At 41.4% G+C, this 19,013-nt stretch overlaps 1 protein-coding gene across 1 annotated transcript in view; it reads right to left on the bottom strand.

Annotated features, from left to right (window-relative positions):
- Positions 1-1,471: 1,471 nt before the first annotated feature.
- Positions 1,472-19,013, bottom strand: part of PPP4R2 (protein phosphatase 4 regulatory subunit 2) — a 43,793-nt gene continuing 26,251 nt past the window's right edge. Inside the window, exons 4-9 of the mRNA XM_060239557.1 lie at positions 18,309-18,402; positions 16,788-16,825; positions 15,804-15,878; positions 14,236-14,379; positions 6,159-6,436; positions 1,472-3,741 (exon numbers count right to left, since the gene is read on the bottom strand). Coding sequence (XP_060095540.1) covers positions 3,428-3,741; positions 6,159-6,436; positions 14,236-14,379; positions 15,804-15,878; positions 16,788-16,825; positions 18,309-18,402 — 943 coding nt within the window. The 3' untranslated portion in view covers positions 1,472-3,427. The remainder of the gene's footprint in view (positions 3,742-6,158; positions 6,437-14,235; positions 14,380-15,803; positions 15,879-16,787; positions 16,826-18,308; positions 18,403-19,013) is intronic.

The following is a 19,013-nucleotide window of genomic DNA, read 5'->3' as shown; positions in this document are numbered from 1 at the left end:
AAATACAAAGCAAGTACCTTTAAGACTAATGCCTGCTAATGTTTTAAGTTTTTTTTTAAAAAAACCTTTGTTTGTGTTCTTTTAATAAAGTTTTTATTTCTGCTACCTAATCTTAAATAGGTACATACATGGCCCAGCCTAACAACTTCCAAACAGGAAAAAAGACTTGCAAGACCATTTTCTCACATGGGCAATTTTCAATTAACTAGAAATGTAGAGGCTTGGTTTCAAGTATACTTTTAGTGCAGAATTACTGATTGTTGCTAAATACTTTTAGTTCATTCTTAGAAATCAGCTTCAACATAGTTATGGAATGGTTAACTATGAAAACAGCTCAAACGGAAAATTTAACAGAATTTGAATTGTATTTAGATTTTTTTCTATTTCAAAAATTGCTTACTGATCACTGGAATACTGCCATGAGACTGAATCACTTAGAAAATAATACAAACAAGGTCCAAATCGTAATCAAAAACAGACTGGACAACTGATCCAGAAACATTGCATTTGATTTATAATTATTGTGTTATAATCCTGGCACTGTGCAGAAATTACTGCTTTGGATTCTACAATCTATCTGTTGAGGTGGGCAGATCTGTGATCCCCAATCTTCAGCTGTCAGGATTTTGGTAAATAAAAGTGCCCTAGAATGGCCTGTAGTGAGGAGGGTAAAAAGCAGATATTTCTTACCACTCTCCTGTGCAAGTCTGTGAAAGCTAATGAATCTAATCCACTGCCTTCATTTTCAGAAGAGTTATACCCTTCAGCCTGATTATATGGCTGTATGTGGCTCAAAAGAAAATGCACCATTGTGTTCATGTATTACTTGAGGGCAATTGACTTTGGAAAGCAGCCAAGCTGCAGAGTGCCCACAATGATTAGATTTTAAGCAACATACAACACTACCATATAACCAGCAATAAACACTGCAAGCAGATGACTTATGCCCCCGATACTAAATATATTTGAAGCAAGTCCCCTCAAGTTTGAATAGAACTACAATCAAAGGCTCACTTGTGCAGGGGGCAGCCCATTCTCCAAGGCACATGCCAAATGTTTCCCTCTGCCAAAAGAGAACAGGAATCCCCTGTGCAGCAGCACTACATGATTTCAGCCATCATTCCAAAGGCAAACGCTGCACATTTCAACCTAGAGGATGAACACAATGAATCCAAGTCTCAAGCTGCCCAAAGCTGGCAAACAGTACGGAACCAGCCACTGAACTGTGTTTGGGAAAAGCCACATCTCAACTCCAACATCCAGAGACAGAAAGGCATGCTGCTTAATTAAAGAGAGTCATTTTGATGGGGTCTAGAAGGCCTCTGCTGTACAGGGCATAATAGTTTATTCTTCAAGCTATAGCTACCATCAGTAATTTTACATTCCACAGATCCATTGTTTGTTCAAGTGATCAAAGAAATCAAGCAACAGAGTGGGTTTTGCTAAAATAAAAATGTCAAAAGTTCACAAATGCTTAAAGAATAGGTTTATTAACAATATTTTCACAAACAAACATTCTAAAGAAAAATTCAGAAATCTCTAAATTTAAAATTTGTTCTCATTGGCAAAATATCCCTGAAAAAAAAAGCAAATGGAGGAAGGAGGAAAGAGAAGGCAAAATGTTTTATAGTCTTACTTTTGGGAAATGTTTCTCTATTGTTTTGGTTTTAGTATTCCTTAATGTTTACTGACAGACACCCATCTCTCCTGCCTCTGTACAGTGGGGAAAAAATGACAACTGATTTTTCCTCTTGTATGTAGAACAGCAATAGGCCTTTTTCTAAGTACCTCCTTGCATGCTCTGAACCTGATAAGAAGCCAGAAATAATCACCTTAAAAATTATGCAAACAAAGCCAAATTGTTCTGGAATACTAGACACTGAAAACCTGCCTTTCTCCAAAATGAAGCACACCATGCAGTACAAGAATTGTTAGCATGCATTTTGGTGGTTATTTGTGTACTTCAGGGTATGCAGTTTCACCTATTAAAAAAGGATTTCCTTTTGGATTTTGATTAAAGTGTACTCAAACATTTTATAACATTAATATTTATTGCTTTATATGAATACTGTATCGAAAGCCCAAGCATTCAGTTTTACACACAAATTATACAATTATATACCGTTTCACAATGGCAGTGAGCACTCTTTACAATCTACAAAAATCTACTTTACAGAAATTTAAAAATTCTAAATATCAAAAGGTACAGTTGAAGAAACAGGTATAAATTTGGCAGCCAGTAAATGCAACGTGAAGGTTGCATCTTGAACGTCTTTACATGTGGATGTCTGAAAAATATAATGTGAAGAGTTTAAAGCAGTAGTTGTGCTTTGAGCTGGTTTTGGAAAAGAAAGAATTAACACTGGCTGTCAAAGTAGCATGTTCAAAAATATTTAGTTCACTCCCAAAATCATGTACAAATTATGGCGTTTTCTATGCACCCTACAACAGCTAGTCAGTCATTCAGCTCAAGTTTGTAACTAAAATAATGTCTTGCAGTGCAGAGGCATTTCGTGCCAGTGTACTCTGCTTACTTTTAAAGTAATTATCTGAGAAACGATATCAACTGTCTCATTTCATCAGAGGGAGTGTCTTGTCAGGTTTCCAAACATTCCCCTACAAAAAGCTGACAGTATTGTTTGGAAGTCTGTTCTCAACACATTTTCTCAGAAACAAAAAGATAATCGTTCATTGAGGCACCTCAGAAATATACAGACATGTTTTGTTAGAACAGACCTTTTGGAATGTGTTTAACCTGGTACTTTCAACAGAGATTTTGATGTTCAGGATATCAGGCGGGCTAAAATTTTATTTGGTTTATTTAGAGGTGGAAAAGCTGTGTTGTGAGAAAGGAGTTCAGTTGCTTCCACTGGGGGGGGGGCATAAGAGTACAAGCATAGGTGTTCCTTAGATTAGCATGTTTTCAAGTATTTTATCATGTGTAGCTTTCAAAAGCACACAACACAGTAAGATGAAAATCTGGAAACCCTTGAGAAACCCTATAATTCACATGTTAATGTTCAAACTGTAACCAAAACATGAAATAACTGCTATAGTGTTCGGGGGAAAGGGGGGAAAGGGGACAAAAATATTCCTGTATACATGTAACTAGATGTGGTAATTTCCAAAAAGTTGTCAAAATTATAATTACCTTCCAGTTTAAAAACTTTTATTCTAAATAAAAAAACTATACACAGACCACTGATTTGACCTTACCGAAATTTCAGCGGTAAGCAGGACCTGAAGGAGCCAGTATTTCACAGTTCTTACCAAGTTCAGCTCCTTCAGGATTTGTCTCATTGAGAAGTTCAATTTACAGCCTGCTTCTCTTGTAAAACTAAAGGTCCACTTTTATTACATAAAATTATTTATACAGTGTAAAACCAGAGCCTTATGGAAAATACTGCCTCTAAGTGTATTTAAATTATTAGTCTTGTTCCATAGGTTCTTCTGCAGCTTCTGTGGCTTCGTCGCTATTTTCCATTGGGGTCTCTGATGCAGTTTCAGGAGTTTCACTGGCATACGATCCCAAATCTTCCGTTTCACTGCAGTCAGCTCTACTACTGACAGATCCACTGTTTTCACTGTCTTCAGAAGGCAAATCCTTCTCTGCTCGAGTCTGCTCAGATTGCTCCATTTGATTATTCTCCTCAGAAATATCTTCTTTCACAGTTAAGGATGCACTGTCTTTATCTTGTTCTTTTCTTTCTGGAACAGTTTCTCCTGGTGTCATTAGGGATTCTGAAATAAAAATTTTGCATCAGTATAAGGTTCTTAAAACAAGCTGAACACTAGAGCTCAATGCACACAACAACAAAAATATTTATTTTTATTGTATTTCCTTTATTTATAGAGGCTATTTCTCACTGGGACTCAAGGCAAACTACACAGAGTAAGTCAATACAACCAACAGGATGGGACATCCAGTAAAACCTGCAATAGGATTTAGATTGTAGAAATCTGAAACCAACTAGAAATCTTCAAATAGAATTGAAGTGAAGCATAAGCAGGGCTTTTTTGAGCAGGAATGCAGTTCCGGCTGGCTTGACTTTAGGGGTGTGGCCTAATATGCAAATGAGTTTCTGCCAGGCTTTCTCTACCAAAAAAGCTCTATGTGAAACAATGGTGACATCAGTGGTGTGTGGCCTAATATGCAAATGAGCTCCTGCTGGGCTTTTTCTACACAAAAAGCCCTGAGCATAAGTATCAAAATGGTGCGCTAAATGATGCAGATATTACATGGCAGAATTCTACTTACTGCAAGAAGCAGTGTGGGCTATAAATAGTAATACACGCAGTCCCTAACCTGTTATCAGGGTATCTTTCTGAGCCATTTTGTTACAGCCCAGCCCTATTACCTGTGCAGAAATTTCCTGTTGAATAATTCAGTTTTGCATAGTTTGCAGGAAGCTAGGAGAGCGAGAGCTTTTGTGACCTCATCAAGCAGGCGATTCCATAAGGTGTGGCCACAGAGAATATACATGTATGGGCAGTTGCTGATTTTGCCCATTTGCAGGCTGGCACCTGCAGAATGTCATGACAGAGCATAAGGGGAAAGGTGGTCCTGTAGATATGACAGACCAGTGAGGAGCTTTGTATCTGATAGTCAACTGAGCTTGGTAACTGATGGGCTGCTAATGGAGTGACTGCAAAATGGGCTTAATATGCATGCTCTGCCTAGCTCCTGATAATAGTTGTGTTGTGGCATGTTACACCAAGTGCAGTCTCTGTGCAGATTTTGAAAGACCACCAATGGAAAGTGTGTTTATACATCCAAGTGGCTAGATCAGCTTTACCAAGGTAAGGGGCCATCTTATGAACTAGGCTGAGTTGGAAGAAAGCATTTTTTACAGCTGTGTTAACCTGCTTCTCCAGCAGCAATGCTGGATTCAGTATAACCCCAACACTCTTAATTGAGGCAGCAAGAGTCAGCTGAACTCCATCAAAGTGGGGAGTTCCATTTCCTTCCAGATCTCTGCCTTCCCAACCAGCATTTGTTTCAATGTGTTATATCGAGCCCTCTGGCAAATCAATTCATTAACACAGTTAGAGAGGCACCACAGAGTTTTGCAGTGTTTGAGCAGTATGTACACAAAAGTTCAAAAACTTCTCCCAACTCCATATTAATTCCCTGCCAACCCCACTACTTCAAATGAAACATCATATAATCAATCTCCCACAGGTGGCCCAATATATTTTGGTGCCCAGGAAAGAAAATCCAAAGGGAGGCACACCAGCATCCTGTGGCGGAACTATAATAAGCTGAATAACTGAAAATGACACTTTTAGGACACTCCAACATTTGCAACCTAAGAAGCGGTTTCACCTTTACCTACTCTGCTCCAACTTAGAGAGTTAAAGTAGGAGTTGATTCATCAAGTGCCAAGTCCTCACTAAGAATCAGCCTACATACTTACTGGTCTACAGGCTGCAAGGGAAAATAGCAATAGCTGGTAAGCCTCATGCCACTTAACTCCATGTCAGTAAAACCTCTTATTCACAATACTGGTTTACTCGGTCAGTGAGCACAAATGGACCTTCAAATGTGTGTACACACGTGAATTTGTAACACTTTTAGAGAGTCAGTTTGGTGTAGTGGTTCAGTGTGCGGACTCTTATCTGGGAGAACCAGGTTTGATTCCCCACTCCTCCACTTGCACCTGCTGGCATGGCCTTGAGTCAGCCATAGCTCTGGCAGAGGTTATTCTTGAAAAGGCAGCTGCTGTGAGAATCCTCTCAGCCCCACCCACCTCACAGGGTGTCTGTTGTGGGGGAGGGAGATAAAGGAGATTATGAGCCGCTCTGAGACTCTTGAGCGGAGGGCGGAATATAAATCCAATGTTGTTGCCGTCTTCTTTTAATTTTAAAGCGATACCGAAGTATTAAATTCTGGGATAACACAGAACTCAAAATGCAGTATGAAAGGAAACTGGCAGCCCACTACCACTGTAACATGTGTGTTTGGAATACTATTTATACAGATTTCCTATTCCTCTAATTTCTTCAGCTTCTTTCTCTATTAATTTGGTACAACTCAAATGCTGCCGTATGGAATTTCATCAACATAGGGGATTTTAAAAGTTGAAATAAACCATGTGCTGAGAACATATTCAATAATGTTATTTCATTACAACAATAGTGGTATTAAAATATCATACCTTCCTCTTCCTCCTCCTCTTCTTTACAATGCTGCCTCTCACAAACAGTTTCTTTTTCTTTATCCTGAAGTGCAGAAGTTGTTCTTTCAGTTTCTTCTACCATTGCTGAACAAGTTTCACTAGAACCACTCTGAATGGAGGTCTCTTCTGATTCTGCCTCCTTGTCAAATTTAAGTCTTTTTACTTCACGTCCCTCAACATCCACTGGATCTTCTTCAGGGTGTTTATTTTTTCCAGTGCTGCTTTGGACACTTTCAGGCTCAGAGGCTGGTGATTCACTGGAAGAACAAAATTTGCACATTCTGTGTCAGCTGACGAATATTAATCTTTTGATTACCAGTGAAGAAACCATGCTCCCATGCCACATGGATAATAAGTTCTGCAGTTTGAATTATAGGTCTATTTTTAAAAGAGTGAATTTATCAGTAGCTAATCAAGACACAGTTCTGAAATATGGTCCTTAAGCTATCAACAGGCTGGATTCAGTTAAGATAAATTGAAGATCACAGTCCACCATTCTGTTTCTTGCTGGATGCCACACTGTTTCCAAGGATCCCTTCTCCCTGGAGTTTCCCACACCCACTGAAAAGCTGCTTCTGGGGATTGGGGAGCCCATGTGAGTAAAGTGAGATACAGCAAACAGAATCAGCAAAAATGCCTCTCTTCTTTTTTAATGTCTTGCACCATTCACAGAAGAGCTCAGGCAAGAGGCTGAGTTCTTCAAGGTGCTGCATGAAAAGAGAAGGGCCAGAAATCTATGTCATGAACTTATTCCAACCAAATGTTTTTATTCTTCAGGTAATAATGTGATATAATGCACATAACATCTGTAAATAATGCCCTAAAATATGAATTGTGTACACAGTTCCTGACAGGCAATTTAACAGGCAAAAAGACTGGCTGAGAAAGGAGAATGTGTGTGAGAAATGGTGTCACTTTGAGTGACAGATGGAGAAAGGAGCACTCAATGCACAGCAGCCAAGAAGGTCTGAGTGCCTGCCCCGGCTGCAACGCCACTGAGGATGTTCTCCACAGCTGAGAACGAAACGTCTGGAAGGAAACTTTCTCCAGTAGAACACGGCACTTGATCCCGAAAGATTCTACAAACCCTAATAATGTTACCAGCCGTGAAAACCTGAAATCTTTGGAGAAAGGAGAGTTGGAAGTAAGGTGTTCTGACTGGACAAACAGATGTGACTGGGAGGTCATATACTTGAGAAGCCCAAGGGAGAAGAACAGGTATGCAGTTGTGGAAAGGAAGATCATCATAGGAATGCTGATTCTGTGAACTTAGGCAGATCATGAGAGGGAGGGCAGGAAGGGTTGCATCAGTGCTTAGTTCTCATGGTCCTTTTTTAAAAGCCCAGGAAAATGCTGATTGCCACTTTGGGGTCAGGAAGCAATTTTTCTCCAGGCCAGTTTGGCCAGGGAAACTGGAGATGGTGGTGGGGAGGTATCTCCAGGGTCATCTAGTCCAACACCCTGCACAATTTCCTGCATTGTGCAGGGTGTTGGACTAGATGACCCTGGAGGCCCTTCCAACTCTACTATCCTATGATTTAAGGAAGGATTCAGCTAAGTAGGTAGGAAATTGCAAAGTGAGGTGATTAGAAAAGGACGGTATTGGTAAAATTAGATTAGGAAGGGTTAGGGTTCACTGTTGTGTCTTTTATAAACCATCCTTTCACTGACTTATACTGATTCTTAAAATACACAATTCTTAAAATAAAAGTTCATTTTATTTTTATAAACATTGTGTCCTCAACAGCTGTTGACCTAAGATTAATGGTTTCAGGGGTAACCCCCATTTAGAAAACAGGGATGTGAGAATCCAGAGAGATCCTGGTAACAGCATAATTTGTTGGTACTGAGGAATGCAGAAAACAGACTGCACCTCTGGTTCAGGACACCCAAAAAGCCCTAAGAGGGAAAACGATTACAGATCTTAAATTATATAAAGGAACTGGATACAAAAATGAGAGGGAAGGGCCACACAAACAATATAAGATACAAACACTTTCCAGATTTCTTCTATGATCTTTCTACTCAATAGAGCTCACAGTTCTCTCCTTCATGTTGGCTCTCCCTAATTCTAATAGCAGGCATCTATTAAGGGGGGGGGGGAGATTTCAGGATTATTATTTTATTTTTGGTTTCAACTAGAGATGTTTTTAATTATTATTATCTGCCTTGAACATCAAGAAAAAGCAGAATAATAATGTTTTAATTTAAAAAAAAAACCCAAACACTGCTAAGAAATTGATTACTTAGCATTTTGCATTTCAGTGTTGACTTACAGGAAAACATTAACACCTGCAGAACATAGGCAATCATAGACAAGACAGGCAGATTACACGTTAACCAGAAGTTCACACTGGCTCTCACTTTGTAGTGCTCATAATTGTAAGATTACAAATCCATCTTGTAATACAAACTACTTTCTGGACTCAATGGCTTAAAATTACAAACCAAGGAAAGCTACTGTACGCAATATCCTATCTGTAACAGGAAAGCCACCTGGCTGATTGGAGTCCCAATCTCCAAAAGCCTCCCTTTTAGGAAAACTCCCCCCCCCCCGCCCAGGATTGCTGCAGCCCAGAAAGCTACTTCCTGTTTGCTCGGAGACCTGAAAATTCTTGCAGAAAGACTGGCAAGGAAACTAAAAAACACCCAGAAAGAAGGAACACTTGTATTTAACTCTTGCCTCCATTACTGACATCCAGGAGTTTTTTGGTAGAAAAAGTCCAGCAGGGATTCATTTGCATATTAGGCCACATCCCCTGATACCAGACCAGCCGGAACTGCGTTCCTGCTCATCCTGCTGACATCCATCAATTCTGCAAAAGGCCCCAGCATGAAAAGAAGCAAAGACTGCTTTCATGGACTAGTTTCTGCCTTATAGTTTTAGCCGAACTGTTCTCCTGGTTATAACCATGGAGGCTGTGATCCTGCCCACATAGCACAGGGTAACTAAAGGCACTAACCATACAGGATATCACATTGAAGAAGTGGTTAAGAATCAATGCTTGCTCTGACAATTGTTCCTAGTATAGTTGTTTCAGCCAGATGAAGGCTATCCAAAACACAAGCAGCAGCAATGAAGCTTTCTCTGTCACTGCTGTGCTGGACTTGTGTGATTGTGCAAGATTGATTTTCTGTCTGAGCTAACAAAAAGACATCACCACCAGGTAGCAGGTAAGAGTCTCTAAAGAAAAAGCAACCAGCTAATCACCATCAGGCACTGCCAAGTTGTTACAGGCCATAGCAAAATGGCAAGTCTTGTCCAGAACTGTGTTTGAATGGGGACACCTATCTATTCTTGCCCAAGTCAATCTCATAATCCCGGTGAAACCTGCATTAATTAGCAAGAAAACGTGGAAAACTCATGGAAAACTAAGTGATGGAGTGTGACGGGACAAAGGATTAGGGTAGGGGTGTCAAACGTGTGTCCTGCAGGCCAAACCAGCCCACCCAGGGCTTCAATCAGGCCTGCGGGGCTCTCTTCCCTCCCTCCCCGCTCCTGTCCTCACCCCGTGAAGCTCCGAGGCTGCGATGATGTTCCCAGCTACTTCTGCCTTTTCTTTGCAGAAGCTAAAGCTGAAAGCAAAGCTGCAAAGAAAATAGATTTCCCACTCAGGCTTATGGGCAGAGCAAATGTGAACAGAAAATCCATTCAACGTTTTCCTTTCAACTTTGCCTATGTGTTTCAATGGAGAGGAACTTCCCAGCATTCCTATGGCCAGCCGAAGCTTCCTGAAGTTGTGTTGTTGCAAACCAAACGTTGATGCTTTGAGACAGCTTTGTCTCTTTTCAGTGGAGTAAAAAGTAGTGCCTAATGAGTACTCTAACTTGGGAACCCACAGCCAAAGGGGGATATGACACTGGAGAGCCATTGCTAACCTGAGTAGACCCGGGGGGGGGGGGGAGAGAAACTTGCAATGCCTTGCCATTTCCCAGGCTGAGAGCATTTTATTTCTTAAGTTTCTGTGATCTTTGTGCTTTTTCTTGAAATTTTATTTTTAAAACTGCATTGCAAAATCCCACTATCCCCTCTTTCTGTTTTAAACAACATATTGCAAGAGTTTTAAGCATGTTTGTATTTTAAGTTAAAAACTGATATATTGTGTTGGCCTGTGTCCTCTATAAAGTCTGTATCTCTGCTATCTGGTGTTACATTTTAGGACATGCATGGCTCAGCCCCACAAAGTCCCACTTATGTCAGATCCAACCCTCCTAACAAATGAGTTTGAAAACCCTGGATTAGGGTATGGAGGGAGGAGATAAGCAGGAGATGGACTGGCTCTGGGGAATGAAATACTGGGATTTCCCTGAAGGTTTCTTCTCTTCAGCAGGGCAAAGTCATTCTAACTGATTAGGTCACACCTCCTCTCGCACCAGGCAGGGCTATACAAATTTCTGTATGCCTTCCTAGGACAGAGTGAGGGCGCCCTTCCAGACAAAACAGCTCAGCTCCAATAACATATGACTTGAGTAGTAACTTTAACTTCATTAATTAGAACTTGACCAATAACTCACTAACACAAATGTTAAAAACTCACTCTCCCCTCCCCCTTTTGTTGGAGAACTGAATAATTTTGCCCCACTGAAGAGAAGAAGCCTTCCGGTAAGTCCAATGTTTTGTTTTCCTTCAGTGGGGGAAGCCATCCAAACTGGTTATGTAACCAAGGTAAGAACAGGGTGGGATAAACACTATTAATTACTAGTTTAACACCTGTTGGAGAACCTTTCTCTCAATTACAGCCTCTATAGAATTTTGTTAGTCAATTCTATAGCGTTTCACAAAAGTTGCAAAGGATGACCAGGTTGCTTCCCTGCATATCTCTTCAACTGAAGCTCCAGCAGCAAAGGCGGCCAATGCAGCAGCTGCTCTCATGGAATACATTTGTAATTCCTGAAAGCGCCTTGAGATCCTGGATTTCATATGCTTTCCATGTACACTATTTAATCCAGAGGACTACAGTTGACTTGGTGATCTTATTGCCCATGTTCACTGTTTTTAAGACATGGAAGCACATCTGACAGTCTGAAAGAAGCAGTTCTCTTTATGTAGATGTGAAGAGCCCTTCTCATCTCCAGCCTGTGCCACATATTTTCTTTTGGGTGTGAAGGCTTAGGGCAGAAAGATGGAAGGCTTAGCTGTTGGTTCAGATGGTAAGGCGAGTTGACTTTCTGTACGAATGGTGGGTCACCTTGATACCATTGACTCTTTGTGGAATACACAAAGCTCTTTTCTAACTGATAGAGCTCTGAGCTTGGAAATACTTTTCACTGACGTGATGGCATCTAGGGAGGCAACTTTCTATGACAGGAGCTTCAACTCTATGGAGTACAACAGGATGGTTTAGTTAAGGTGTGAAGCACTTTCAATAATACTCTATACCAGAAATCTGTTTGACCGGGGGTGCCAATCACATGGTGCCCTTTAGGTACTGCTTAATATATCTGTTAGAAGCCATATCTTCTAACCTCCCTGTTGCCCAGTAATGGTGGCTACTTGCCTCTTAAGGGTGTTAGGTCCAAACCCATAGGATGAGATCTTTGAGGTTTAGACTCTCCCCTCCATTCTCCCAATTTCTTCGGCACAAGAAAGAAAACAGACACCTCTGAAGTGCTGAGGTGTGGGCACAGACTGTTGCCCCAATTGTGAAGAGGTGCTGAATTGCTTCTCCCAAGAGATTCTTTTTCATATTCTTTTGAAGGACTGGGGATGAAAAAATGATGTGGAGGGAGATGAATTTGTAGCCAAATTCCACAAACGACAGGACCCAATTGTCTGTAACTCCCTTCCAGGCCTGTGCAATGTTCTGTAGGCTTCCCCCCACCGCAATCCTTAAGTCACACTGAGGATTTCTTTCCAGGGATGGCTGTCTTGTTGGAGGTGTCTCCACTGAACTGTTATCTGAAAGAGCTCTTAAAGTCTGTGTTGTCTCTGCCTCTGGCAGAGGTTCTGTGTGATTGAAAGGACTGAAAGAGCTTCCCTTTATACTCTTTGTTTGCTGATTTGGAAGAAACTGCGTTCTTATTCTTCATTTCCACAAGTATTTTATCCACTGCTCTTTCTCTGAATAAAAATCATCTAAAAAATCTTTCCATGGACAGCTTAGACCTTCCAACATATGTCTGAGACACAAATTCCACTTTACCACTACATTTGCTGCCTGCATGCTGGCACAAAATAGGATGGTGTCTTGGGAGGCATTGGCAGCAACCTGGACTGCTCATTTCATTTTCAGTAGATCTGGTTCTAGTTCTTGCAATAGATTGTCTGCCCATGCCACAATCACTCATGAGAGGACAGCAGAAGCCATGATTGCTAATGAGGGCGCCTCATGTGCTTTTTAAAACATGGTTTCATTCCTTCTATCTATGGGATACCTCTTTTGATAATACCGCACTTGAGTGTAGAGCGACCACAGAATCATCCACTAATGGAACTTTTAAGTTTTCCATCATTTCTTCTGGTAGAGCATAAAACTTTTCAGCAATTAAATTCACAGAGAAGTTCCATTGCCTGGAACTGACCACTCAGTTCATAGTATGTCATCAAAAAACTCAGGAAAGGGGCAAACTGCCAAGCATTTGACCAGCTTCCTGAAACCCCTGGAGTCTAGACTGGAGGAGGATGAAGCAGGCTTCTCCACTAACTCAAAGTTGCAGTTGAGGCTGGTGATGACCCTTTTAAGGAGCCTGGAGGATTGGTTCTTGGCATATGAATCCTTCCCCTACCATTCTCCTTCTTTAATTGTGGTAATCACAAAAATGACGGCAGATTGAACCTCTTCCATCTCTGAGTGTTGTCTGTGTTTCTGCTGAACTTTCCTTGGGTATTTGTTCACATGGAGACTTTTAGACAGAGAGGCATTCCTATCAGCCCATAGTCCTTTGCCAGCCTTTTTCCTTCTCAGTTTGTGGATGCTCTTAGATCTCCACAAGCCATCTCTTTAAAAAAAAGGAGATAAGAAGCCAGGAGCGGGCAGAGAGCTCTGCCTGCATTGTTGTTGAGGCCTTCTCCAACCTTTCAGATTCTCAGATCTCCCATCCCCCACCCCAAGTGGTTCTCAGCCGACTCTGCTGCTTTCTCAGCCTCTTGGTGAGTGCATAGCTAGGGGCAAGTATGCTGTGGGAGGGGGCCATCCATGTAGGTCTCCAGGCCTGAGTCACCCAGTCCACCTGCAGCTGCCTGAAAAAGGCAGGAAAACGTGGCATGCTTGTCATGTTCGAAGCTCCTGCAGCCACAGCTAGGCTTATTGGAGTAGATAGGGCCTATATGAAGGGAAAGCTGCTCAGTGCAAGGAACCCCAACCTGATTAGCTCCTGGATCCTTGAATGATGGCCGACTCACTAACCACATTGTGATCAGCATCCCTTGTCAATCTGTCCATCACAATCATGGTCTTCATCTCTGTGTACGGGCACTCTTCTGCAGCTGCCTCTGGCCACCCTGACACTTCCCCATCAGGTGAGAGGGAAGCCCATGCTGCTGCCATCTTCATCAGAAGGACCAAGGAGAGATCTGAAACCTCAACCCCTGCTGGTCTAACAGCTACCTCTGGAGCCAGTGCCCTGGAACCCGGTGCAGCTTCTCCCCTGTACGAAGTCTCAGACTGTGAGGGCTTCTCCTTCAAGAAGCCTTTATTGTTCTGAGGTCCACAACCTTGGACCTTCCTGAAAGAATCTCCCTCCATATAGATTGGTGAGATCTTCCTGCCTTAGTTTTCATTTTCATTTTAATAACTCCCAGGCAAGTGGAGCTAAGCTTTGGTGACCTGCTGGAGCGGCAGGGCTATTCAAACTGGAAGGGTGCTCTTGCTCTGTCCTGGAAAGGCATACAAAAATTTGCATAGCCCTGTCTGGAGCAAGAAAAGGCATAACCTAACCAGTCTAGATGACTTCCTCCACTGAAGAAGAAAAAGGAATCCAATTCAACTGTTTTCCAGCCCAAAGACTGCGCCTCCTAGTGAAGGGAGCAATGTTGGAACTGGATGCAAAAGACCAAGACGGGACAATTTAAAACACGGAAGTCTAATTTCCTGGTATCTATGCTCCCCTTACTAACCTGTTGACTTTTTCTTCTGCTGGAGGAAGACCTGCCTCCTGGTTTTCCGGGCTGTCAGGCAAACCGTTTGTCGTCATAGGAGTCGACAAAGAAACTTTTGGTCGATTTACAGGTCGGGGAGTTCCAGGACCATTTATATTGGGCCTGCAAAGGAAAGAAAATGCTTCTTTCAGTTTAAAAGGTTTCAGATAATCTATCTGGGATAGACAAAAAAAATCATTAATGCCAGAAAGTGACAAGTCTTATAGGGGTGGTAAAGATCCTTACCATAAATACATCTAATCTGCCTCAGAGATACTGTATAAGTGGATTAAAAAGGTATTCCAAAGATGTGGGAGTAGGGGTGAGCATTCAATTTACCCGAACAACAACCCCCCCCCCCCCCCGGAAAAATACCTTACCAGTATTTTTTGAGTTTTTAAAGCCGAAAAAACCTAGAGTTTCTTTTCGGCTATCAATATAGCTGAACCTCAAGAAAAGCCAATATTATTTGGCTTTATTCAGGCTCAGCTATGAGAAGGCATTTAATGAGACAGAAGGCATTTAATGCCTCCCCCCATTGAACGTAATGGAGGATAGCAGCACCGTCTTTGGAGGTCCATAGAATTGGACCTTATGGTCTAATCCAGGGGCGTCAAACATGTGGTCCGGGGGGCCAAATCAGGCCCCCGGAGGGCTCCTATCAGGCCCACGAGCAACTGGCTGCCATCTGCTTCCTTTGCAAGGCTTGCTCAATAGCACAGGAGCTACAGAGCAAAACCTCTATTTTCTCCATTGGCTGACGCAGAGCTTGCTTTGTCAGGTTCTCTCAATCACACAGCAGAGCTACTGAGCCAAGCCTCTCTTCCTTTTATTGGCTGAGGCTCCTGGTCTTCTGGGGAGGGAGGGAAAGAACCAGAGCCTCCTCTGCCCAGTTCCCTGGATCCCACAAGAGAAATACGAAGAAAGCACCTTTAAGACCAACAAGTGCAAGTGTTTTAAGCATGATTCATTTTTTTTTTAATCTTTGTGTTTGTCTGTGTCCTTTATCTTAAATAGGAACACACATGACCCGGCCCAACAAGGTCGCATTTATGTCAGATCCGTCCCTCATAACAAATCAGTTCGACACCCCTGGTATAATCTTTTTAAAACTTGGGGAGGAGAGGGATGAGGGGAGGCACAAGCAGCTATGCTGTAAATCTGGTTCCTCTACATCAAATAACAACTCCCCCAGAGCCCCGAATCAATTCTCCTTTATACGCTATGGGGACCAATGGGTATAACAGAGCTGTATATTTGGTTTTCCTGAATATTTCCTGAATCCAAATACTTTAGCAGTATTGGGATTTAGGGATATCAAAAAACCTCAATACTTTCCAAGTCCAATATAGCTGAACCTGGAAAATACCGGGGGGGGTGGGGGGGCGGTGTTTGCTGTTGCTGCTGCTGTCGTTTTGCAAACGCCTATTTGGGACTCTGCTGCAATGCCCTATGGGGGAAAAAAGGCAAAGGACACATAAACAGCATATATTCCAGGGTGGTTATTCCCTCCCACCCCCCCCACCCCCCTTAGCGATTTCTCTTACCTTTCAGAATATCCTGGTGAGTTTCCAGGGAACATGACTCCATTCATCCTGTTTAAACTATTGGAATTGTTTTTCCTACAAGAAATTCAAGTGGTATAAGATTTCTGTGGTGACTGGTTAATTTTTTTCAAAAATATTTTGGCTAAAATATGTATTATTTCACAGTTAAAATTAACATACTCACAACCCCATTAGCTAACATTACCCCTGAAAACATTTTCTAACGCTGGTGTACACTTCTGCTTGCACCAGAAAGCAGTGAAGTCTGTGATTTCCACAGATGCTCAGCTGCAGTTGGCAAGGCTAGAGAAGAGCTTAGCCAACATATGGGTGAGGATCATTTAACACAGATGAGAATAAGTGGTGTTCATGTGCAACTGGCCAGCAGCCAAATTTAATTCTATTATTTCCTTTTTCTGCACTAATCGATTAACCCTTTTCTGGCAGCAAGTGTAGCTGAAAAGGTCTGATGTCTCCACAACCTGCACCCCTTATTGCTGCCACTCCATTTAAGTGGCCCAAGACCTAGCTGCTGATTGTCTGTAGGCTACCAGGTGCTGACTCCTGGTTCTTGGATGTGCAAACTATTCATTACAGCTTGTTTGTATGTGACCTGAATCTGCACACCTGACCACTCTCAGATTATCTTATGCAGCATCATGTCATAAAATTCTATTTTAAAAACAGAGAGAAACCAGAATCAGTATTATACAAACAACAAGATAATCACAATGTATTAACCTATCATGGCAACAAATCAGAATCAGCAGAATAAAACTTCTTTTCAAGAAGAACCAGTGGTACATCAGCATGAGAACTAGGAGCCTCAATGAAACTGTGATGGCTGTTCATCCCTTTTAACAGCAAAAACACAATCAATAAAAACTATACTACAAACATGAATACAAAGACTGCAATACTTATTTTTAAAAAGATAGGGTAGCCACTGATTATTGCTAAGGAAACTTGGGAGGTCATACTTACTCTGAGGTTGGATATACACAGCTGACAACCATGACATTCTGGAAGGCAAAAGAGAAGCAATGCTAGTTTGAAAGGGAAAAACCCTAATTTTTACCACTGCTTTGGAGCAGCTAAGCATTTTGCCTTCAGCAAAATACAGTAAAACAAGAAAGACATGGACACCTCAGTAGTATAAGAGATCAAAGCAATATATTTTACCAAAGAATGCTGAGAAAGCCCTTGAGTGCATAATGACAAGCCAAACTACAAAAATTATTTACAAAACAAACAGGGCCCTTGGCTGTAGTTGTACTCAGGCATGAACTCTCTTTGGTTTATTCAACAGACCCCTAACTTCTCCCATTTTTCAACACTAGCTGTAGACACTTCTGCTCTGTAAGCTTTTGTGCACCTTCTGTGTACATCAGTGAGCTTTTTAATTATGATTTTAATCATCTTTTATTATTACTGCTCTACTTGCTTTCGGTGAACTACTTGATGGAAAGGCAGAATAGAATTAAAGATTAAATCTGGGATGTTTCAGATTAGAAGCATGCAGCTGAAGGCTGGGCAAATTAGTTCTAATCAGGTGAAATTCATCTTCACCTTCCTCCCTGGTGCTCGTTAGCACAAAGTCCAACAATTTCTGAGGCTCTCCTGCCTATGCACTCTCCCCACCCCCAAACCAACTAGCCAGGTCTATACCCTGTGCACAATCTTCTGCTATCTTCAACTCTCTGCCATTCACTGCACAGGTCTGCATCTTCTACTCAGGATCCATTCTTACAACCTTCTGTCTACCCTGGCCAACCTCTGGCCACTTTAAAACATCATTCTCTTTTCACTTCCCACTATTTGATCTCCCCTGATTCGTCACCTTTTTCTCTTCCCTTAGCTTCCCATCTCTGTCCTTTCCCCACCCCTAGGCCTCTGCTTATTATAGGTCACTGGTTCTTGGCTCCTGAACATTACTGTTCCTCAACCCAATGCCTATAGCTCTCCAGTGAGCAACGAATGCTTGTGAACATCTGATAGCACTACAGAAGCTCGGTTAACACCTTTGTAGTAAGGGGGAGATAGGAGTTATTAACAAGTAACATCTAATTTATCTATTAAATAAAATCTATATTACCCTGAAATTAGTGTGAGAAAAGACACGTACAGCTCCCATACATGGGACTGCACCTAATAATCTTGTACAGTTCCATAAGCAGGAATATATATGTACTGTTCAAAAATGATAATTCTCCAAATAGTTCTCCATTGATGTAGCAGTAAGGAGGAGGAAATAGTTAGCATAGCAAAGTGACACTGACAGCAATCACTTCTCAGAGATGATCCATATGAGGACCTATTTTTTCCTGAGAATTCACTGAAACAAACTGCTGCTGAAAAGCCATGGTTGTCCACTCAGCCATGCTCGGTCAGATACTACTTCATCCATGCCACCACATACACATACATTGCATGATATTGTTTTTTAAAATGTTAATTAAACAATAGCTAAAGTTGAGAAACAGATCAGACAGAAGGCAGACATACCTTTTCTACTCCTCTGAGAAATTTGTCTGTTCCTGTATAATTCCTCCTTGGATCTGTTAGCAGTTCACAGAGTCGCTGAATAGTAAAAGGGATACTGCAAAGACATGCAAACTAGTTAAAATTGTCTTTTGAGTGAGGGAATGAATGAATGAATACAGAAGGAATAACCCAGACATGTTTCATACAATGTCTTGTACTAGATCTGCACAGCTACTACAACTGCACACAAACAGCTGCCCACGTAGAATCTCTGTTGCAAAAACAGTACAAGGCATTATGGACAGCAGATGGCACTACAGCATCACAAAAACATTTGCTTTGCCATGAATTCAATGCTTAAGGAAATCTAAAAAAGTTTACATCATTTCATGAACTGGTAAACTTTAGTTTGGTCACAACAAGCACATCATAAACAGACAAGTTCCTTATCATCTTCTGTGAATAGCTACTTCTTCCAAATGTTCATCTCTGCTCAAAATATTAATGAACTGTAGTAGAAAAATTACCCAGTCTAAAAATTTCAGCATTTATAAAAATATCATTTCATGAGTAGTATAATTTAAGGTATCATGAAGAAAATGAACAGAATCAAAACTTTCTATATGGAACTGAAGCAAAAGCTGAATCTCCTCCCCCCCCCCCCCCCCACAACAATATATTTAAGAAGTTGGACAGAAAGTTAATCCAGTCTGTAGGTAACTATTA

The sequence above is a fragment of the Heteronotia binoei genome, chromosome 5 (genome assembly GCF_032191835.1).
Source record: "Heteronotia binoei isolate CCM8104 ecotype False Entrance Well chromosome 5, APGP_CSIRO_Hbin_v1, whole genome shotgun sequence".
NCBI classification, from domain to species: Eukaryota; Metazoa; Chordata; class Lepidosauria; order Squamata; family Gekkonidae; genus Heteronotia; species Heteronotia binoei.
The sequence above is the reverse complement of the archived record's forward strand: the minus strand, read 5'-3'. Positions and strand labels throughout refer to the sequence as shown.